This window comes from Salvia miltiorrhiza, chromosome 8, assembly GCF_028751815.1.
Source record: "Salvia miltiorrhiza cultivar Shanhuang (shh) chromosome 8, IMPLAD_Smil_shh, whole genome shotgun sequence".
NCBI classification, from domain to species: Eukaryota; Viridiplantae; Streptophyta; class Magnoliopsida; order Lamiales; family Lamiaceae; genus Salvia; species Salvia miltiorrhiza.
The window spans coordinates 8,074,820-8,081,684 of record NC_080394.1 but is presented as its reverse complement, the minus strand read 5'-3'; the positions used below and the strand labels follow the sequence as shown (position 1 = coordinate 8,081,684).

The window sequence follows — 6,865 nt, the reverse complement described above, 5'->3', positions numbered from 1 at the left end:
CTACCCTTATATTTCACTCACAACCACTTTATCAGCTTTCTTAAAACCTGTGCCGAACAGTAAATGGGGCAATACTTTGTGGACGGAGGGAGTAATAGGCAAAAATGCCCTGTTATTTAAGTTGTATGTTAAAAATGACATACTTTATATACTTAAGCATTTTATGTTTAAATTAAGTGAAGAATCTATTTTAGTTTATTTGATTCAATGTGAAAGTCTTATATATTTGGTCGATTTGACAACTATCGTTCAACGTTTGACAGGCGTATTTTAAAATGAAGTTTTTGATTAATTTAAGATGTGGGATAATGTGGAAGGGGGTTAGCCGGTGGCAGAAGATTTGGTGAGGTGTGATTTGACAAAAGCATTTAAGGCAGACAATCGGAGGAAAATCTCGTCTCGTTCGTTTCTGTGGGTCGTCTTAACACGTCATTTCAATCTTTTATTTATAATTCAGTTTTCCTTTTCATTTTATTTAATTAAACAATAGTACTCGTACAGTATGGAATTTCATTTCATTTGGTGGCCTACGCCTACGCTTAGAAACAGAAATACTAATTAAAAAATAAAAAAGTGAATTAATAGAGGAAAAAGAATTGGAGAGGTGCAGGTGCAGGCAGCAGGCAGACGCAGGGGGGGGCACTGCAGCAGTGTGCAAACTCTGCAGTAGCCACCATCATCACCATATAAATTTAAACACACTTCTGCCCCATTTCCGATTTCCGAGCTATAACCATTCCTTTCCATTCTCTCTCTCTCTCTCTTCATAGCCACACACGCACCACACCCTCGTAGCTGTGCAAACTTACTACTACTACTACTACCTGATCGCACTGTTTCTCTTCCTTTTCCTCTCTTCCAAATTTTTTATCTCCTCTAATTTGCAATCCCTCCTCCATCCGTTTCTTGTTGTGCTTGTGCGTTTGTATACCAAAAGAAAGAAAGGAAAAAGGAAGATGTTGTGTTTAGTGTGGCATTTTTGTTTCTTCATGTATCTCTTTGAGCCCTTTTGACATGTCTACAGTTTCATCCCCTCTTTTTAGTTTTCACTCCTGCAGATCTTTTAACGCTTTCAAAAATCGCCTGCCTCTCTTCTTCTTCTTGGAAAAGGGAGAGAGAGAGATTCCTTTGGATATGGTGTGATATTTAGAGACCCTTGTGGAAAAAAATCATTTCTTTTTCGGTATTTCAGGAGAAAATTTATTCGGTTGAGCATCGGCTGCTTCTTCAGTTTTGGGACTTACTTATTCTGAAGCAAGGAAAAATTGTGGAGGATTCTGTGAGTAGGCAGTGCAAAAGAAGGGATATATTTTGTTGCTTTCTGTAAGAAATCAGGGTTTCTGCGTGCCAGAAGTTGGTGGTTTCACCTTTCATTTGGTGAAAATTCGGGGCCTTTTAGTGGTGAGCAATTATAGTAATTTGTAACTGCTTTTTGCGCCCAAGTCGTATAAGAAGGTGGTTTCTTGTGTGAAAAAGGAGAAGAGAACAGATTAATTTTGTCACTATGCATATGATTCATACACGCAAGGCTACTTAGATTTCGTTGAGCAATTTTTGGCTGTTTACCTTTTTTCTCTTGTGAGGTGAGCTCTAGAAGTGGCTAACAGTATTTCTGCCTCAATCAAGATAACTAGGAAAGTTCTTATTACTATTAAATAATATCCAAGAATTCTCCCCTGCTTCAGAGAATCTTTGTCAAGAGCTGCTCAGTTTATTCAAGATACTAGCTTTGGAGTATCTTCAAGTTTTACAAAAATGGCTATGGTGGCGCATCATCACCGGGAGGATAGCAGTGGGAGCATTAGCAAGCATCTTGATGCCGGAAAGTATGTCCGTTACACGGCGGAGCAGGTGGAGGCGTTGGAGAGGGTGTATGCCGAGTGTCCCAAGCCCAGCTCTCTACGCCGCCAGCAGCTCATTCGGGAATGCCCTATTCTTTCAAACATTGAACCCAAGCAAATCAAAGTCTGGTTTCAAAATCGGAGGTATACTGGTCTTGGTTAATATTCATTTTTTTTGGACATTTTTTAGGTGTTTTATTTTATGCGGTTTTGATTCTTGTGTATCTTGTTAAGAATGGCTGAATTTGGTAGTTATGACTTTAAATGTGAATGTGAATGAACGTCATTATGTAGGCTGATTGTAGAAATCTAGGAAGCTGTTGAGGTTCAGGTCTTATTGTGTGGTGAATTGTAATTATAAACGGCGCAATGTTGGAATGTATTGACTTGTTGTGGCGCGAGAGGTAAGTGTTTGTGAACGAATGTAGGTGTCGAGAGAAGCAGCGGAAGGAATCTACTAGACTTCAGAGCGTGAACAGAAAATTGACTGCAATGAATAAGCTGCTGATGGAGGAAAATGATCGCCTTCAGAAGCAGGTGTCGCAGCTGGTATGCGAGAATGGATACATGCGGCAACACTTAGTATGTCGTCTTCTCTGCTTTTGCTTTATTATTTTCCTCTTCACTGCTGTTTCTACATTACAATTGTTTGGGCAGAAGATGTGTTTAATGCTGTATTGTGCATCTTATAGAATGTTCTATCTGCACTAAATGCGTATTAATGCTTTTGAGAAATTGGTTATTATAGCTCACTTGAGATGCTAGACATAGGAAATGAAGTTTTATGGATTCTGAATCTTTTTCTGTTGCTACTCTATCACCTTTATAAATTCTGAAAATTTCTGCAGACGCCTGCTCCCACCACTGATGCGAGTTGTGAGTCAGCTGTCACGACTCCTCAGCATTCTCTCAGGGATGCTAGTAACCCTGCTGGGTAATTTCATGATCTTGTTTCTTTTCAGTCGTTGTGCCCCAACAGCTACTCTGCTGAGTGGTGGAAAGATCCATGTTTTAGCTAATGCTTTTCTTTCATCTTCGTTGCCTTTGACAGACTCCTCTCGATTGCAGAGGAGACATTGACAGAGTTCCTTTCAAAGGCTACTGGAACTGCTGTTGATTGGGTCCAGATGCCTGGGATGAAGGTTGGTGTCATCTTATAAATCGAATTCAGCAGTTGATTATGTTCCTTTTTCGAATTTCATACATGATCCTATTCTTACGACCCCTAGCTGAAGCACATTTGGTTTTTATTGCCAGCCTGGTCCGGGTTCAGTTGGGATCTTTGCCATTTCACAAAGTTGTAGTGGAGTGGCAGCACGAGCCTGCGGTCTTGTGAGTTTAGAACCTATAAAGGTAATAAATATATCTAGTTCTATTTTTTTTCTTCCTGTTTTCCCTCCCTGAGTCTAGGCACCAAAAATCTGTTAGGGCTCTGTCTAAAGAACTGTCGACTTTTACAGATTGCAGAGATCCTTAAAGATCGTCCTACTTGGTTCCGTGACTGTCGGAGCCTTGAAGTTTTCACTATGTTCCCTGCAGGAAATGGAGGAACCATCGAGCTGCTATATACACAGGTCAATGTAGTGATAAAATTCACATCAAATTTGTTCCTTGCTTTTGGAAAATAAATGATGGATAATTGCTTTCAGACATATGCCCCAACTACTCTGGCTCCTGCCCGTGATTTTTGGACTCTGAGATACACAACCACATTAGAAAACGGCAGCCTTGTGGTATGTGTTTTTCTGAATTAGAAGTTTTTGGATGATTTTCTTGGGGACAGATTTAGCAGCTACTAGCTAGGTTGCGTTTTCATATTTTTGATATTCACACTGACCTCCTTCTGTTGATCAACGAAGGTATGTGAGAGGTCGCTCTCTGGTACTGGGTCTGGCCCAAACGCAGCTGCAGCTTCACAGTTTGTGAGAGCTGAAATGTTTCCATCTGGATATTTGATCCGGCCGTGTGATGGTGGAGGCTCCATTATCCACATTGTAGATCACCTTAGTCTCGAGGTCATAACCTTTTTTCTTGTTTGAGCTTTGCAAGCCGTACTTTTCTTAGATGGCTTATTCTCGAATGACATTTTTGTCCCATCGTCCAGGCTTGGAGTGTGCCAGAGGTCCTTCGCCCACTCTATGAATCTTCAAAAGTTCTAGCACAGAAAACCACTATTGCTGTGAGTACAATATCTACTTATTTCATATTCCAAATGCGGTCAAGGATTTGACAGAAACATGTGCTGACGTGCATAGTTCTTTTATGACTAAGCACTGTTATTTTGACAGGCGATAAAATATATTCGGCAGATAGCTCAGGAGACGAGTGGCGAGGTTGTATATGGTCTTGGTAGACAACCGGCTGTTTTACGCACTTTTAGCCAGAGGTTAAGCAGGTAATCCACTTTTAATATTTCTCACTCATAAATGTTGCATATAAGGATTGCCAATCTTACACCTGCAGCATTGAAGTAAGAATATGGGAATGATTAGCAATCTAAATGTTTATCCTCTGCAGAGGCTTTAATGATGCAGTTAATGGGTTCAACGATGATGGGTGGTCGATATTGAATTGTGATGGTGCTGAAGATGTGGTGATTGCCATCAGTTCTGCGAAAAACCTAAATAGTGGGTCTCTTCCCATTCTCGGAGGAGTTCTCTGTGCAAAAGCATCTATGCTACTTCAGGTGCTAATTATTCGACAATTGTCGAACATGAGAGCTTTTATAACAATTAATATGGTTGTGTTATTTACTCGTTTTACTAACCTAAGCCTGGATTCTGTGTTTTTACGTCCCAGAATGTCCCTCCGGCAGTGCTGGTTCGCTTCCTAAGGGAGCATCGATCAGAGTGGGCGGACTTCAACATTGATGCCTATGCTGCTGCATCATTGAAAAGCACTTACGTGTATCCCGGGATGAGGCCCACTAAATTTACCGGAAGCCAAATCATCATGCCCCTAGGCCATACTATTGAACATGAAGAGGTTTATGTTATCCTATGATAAACTTGTGTGCCATAACTCCATAGAAAATCGAAGCTCTTGTACATATGGAGTAACCAATAATGGAATTTGCATTGCAGATGCTTGAAGTCATTCGACTGGAAGGACATTTACTCAGTCATGAAGATGCTTTTATGTCCAGAGATATTCATCTTCTGCAGGTGTTTTTTTATTTTTGTAAATTGATGATTTTTAAGAGGCATTTCGATCTCTTCGTGGCTAACGTTTTGGGAATCGATTCTTATCTGCAGATGTGTAGTGGAATAGATGAGAGCGCTGTTGGAGCATGCTCGGAGCTTGTCTTTGCACCAATTGATGAGATGTTTCCGGATGACGCGCAATTGCTGCCTTCTGGCTTTCGGATAATCCCACTCGATCCAAAACCAGTTGAGTTCCTAAATCAACTCCCTATTTGCGATACTTGCGATTTATGTATTAGTTGATTGAGTTTCATAATATCCTCACAATCTGGCAGGGTGACTTGCAAGAATCGTTAGCCTTACACAAGACGCTAGATTTGACGTCAAGTCTGGAAGTTGGCCCTGCTGCGAGCAACAACGGAAAAGTTGCTGGAGGAGCTTACAGTGCTCGATCTATTCTGACTATCGCGTTCCAGTTCCCATTTGAAAGCAATTTGCAGGACAATGTTGCTTCAATGGCACGCCAGTATGTTCGTAGTGTGATTTCCTCTGTGCAGAGGGTTGCTATGGCTATCTCTCCCTCGGGAATAAGCCCTTCGATAGGTTCAAAGCTATCTCCAGCCTCACCGGAAGCTGTGACCCTTGCACATTGGATCTGTCAAAGTTATAGGTACTACTGATTGTAGTTTCGTGGTTACGCACACGTGTGCAGAAATCAAAAGGAAACATTCCTAACATTCTCCTCTTTTGTTGCAGCCTGCATACTGGGGCAGAGCTGCTTGCAGCTGAATCTTCGAGTAGTGAAGCCTTGTTGAAATCACTGTGGCATCACCAAGACTCCATCTTATGCTGCTCGCTGAAGGTACTCGTTAAACATTCCTGTTATGCCCGTGGTGAAGTGTCCATAACCGGTGCTGGTTTGTGATTGTCAGGCGGTGCCAGTGTTCACGTTTGCGAACCAGGCGGGGCTGGATATGCTGGAGACGACTCTAGTTACTCTGCAAGATGTTACTCTAGACAAGATATTCGACGATTGTGGGCGCAAGGCGTTGTTCTCGGAGTTGGCCAAGATCATGCAACAGGTGAGTTGAGTTGGTGTGCGTTGGTAATCATTGTATACCGGATGCATGCAGCTGAAAAGTGGCTTGATATTCGCAGGGATTTGCACACTTGCCTGGTGGTATCTGTATGTCGACAATGGGGCGCCACATCTCGTACGAGCAGGCCGTTGTCTGGAAGGTGTTTGCGGAGGACAGCGCGAACGCGAGCGGCGTGCACTGCCTCGCCTTGTCATTTGTGAATTGGTCCTTTGTGTGAATCAAGTTTGATTGCCCAAGAAACGGTCGACATCAATGGATGAGTGCTGCTCCCAAGGATTTTGAGGGATGGCGTCAATCGAGATGGCTTGTGTTAATTTATTTCACATTTAATTGATGCTGGAATGTACATTCTGCTGTCATCTTGTTGAGTTTTGAATTGCATTTGCTCAATTTAGAGAGAGAAAGATTAGATGTGTGAGTCTTCATTTCAAACATTATTATCTGTTTCTACACCTACAAAATATAAAGGCAGATAGGAAAGAAAAAAGATTAAAAAATCAATTGAAAAACTCACTTTTATTCATAAAAGTTAAAATATAATCAAAACCCGTCCCTCCCTCGGCACCACAGCACTGCTCATTTTTCAAAATCTCCAATCAAAATCAAAATCTGAGGTGGGAGGGAAGGACTTACAAATTCGAAACAACTAAAGTTATTCGGTCCAATGCAAACGGCCATACAATCTCCATATAAAGTTAAGCCCACGCACGGGGTTCATTCGGGTCAACCAAGATGTTATTTGACGACTAAGTCAAAATAGGGTCAGTGATAATTCATTCTA

At 41.6% G+C, this 6,865-nt stretch overlaps 1 protein-coding gene across 4 annotated transcripts; it reads left to right on the top strand.

Annotated features, from left to right (window-relative positions):
• The first annotated feature begins 429 nt into the window (after window positions 1–429).
• Window positions 430–6,502, top strand: LOC131000641 (homeobox-leucine zipper protein REVOLUTA-like). 4 transcript variants are annotated; one of them, XM_057926653.1, is made up of 19 exons: window positions 430–1,401; window positions 1,686–1,985; window positions 2,270–2,423; window positions 2,690–2,775; window positions 2,893–2,983; window positions 3,099–3,194; window positions 3,302–3,415; window positions 3,491–3,574; window positions 3,701–3,856; window positions 3,946–4,020; window positions 4,130–4,236; window positions 4,359–4,527; window positions 4,641–4,826; window positions 4,925–5,005; window positions 5,096–5,230; window positions 5,320–5,654; window positions 5,741–5,846; window positions 5,917–6,066; window positions 6,143–6,502. In XM_057926653.1, exons 2-19 carry the CDS (start codon window positions 1,756–1,758, stop codon window positions 6,299–6,301), a joined length of 2,514 nt encoding a protein of 837 aa, XP_057782636.1. In that variant the 5' UTR covers window positions 430–1,401; window positions 1,686–1,755; the 3' UTR covers window positions 6,302–6,502. The 4 variants fall into 4 exon arrangements, with proteins under 4 accessions (XP_057782636.1, XP_057782634.1, XP_057782635.1 ...); XM_057926651.1 differs by having other exon boundaries at window positions 430–1,583; XM_057926652.1 differs by having other exon boundaries at window positions 430–1,583; window positions 1,668–1,985.
• The last annotated feature ends 363 nt before the right edge of the window (window positions 6,503–6,865 follow it).

Coding starts and splice junctions, on each gene's coding strand:
- LOC131000641 (XM_057926653.1), top strand. CDS start 1,756: ATGGCTATGGTGGCGCATCATCACCGGGAGGATAGCAGTGGGAGCATT. Junction 3,575..3,700: donor TAGAAAACGGCAGCCTTGTG/GTATGTGTTTTT, acceptor TGATCAACGAAG/GTATGTGAGAGGTCGCTCTC. Junction 4,021..4,129: donor CACAGAAAACCACTATTGCT/GTGAGTACAATA, acceptor TTATTTTGACAG/GCGATAAAATATATTCGGCA.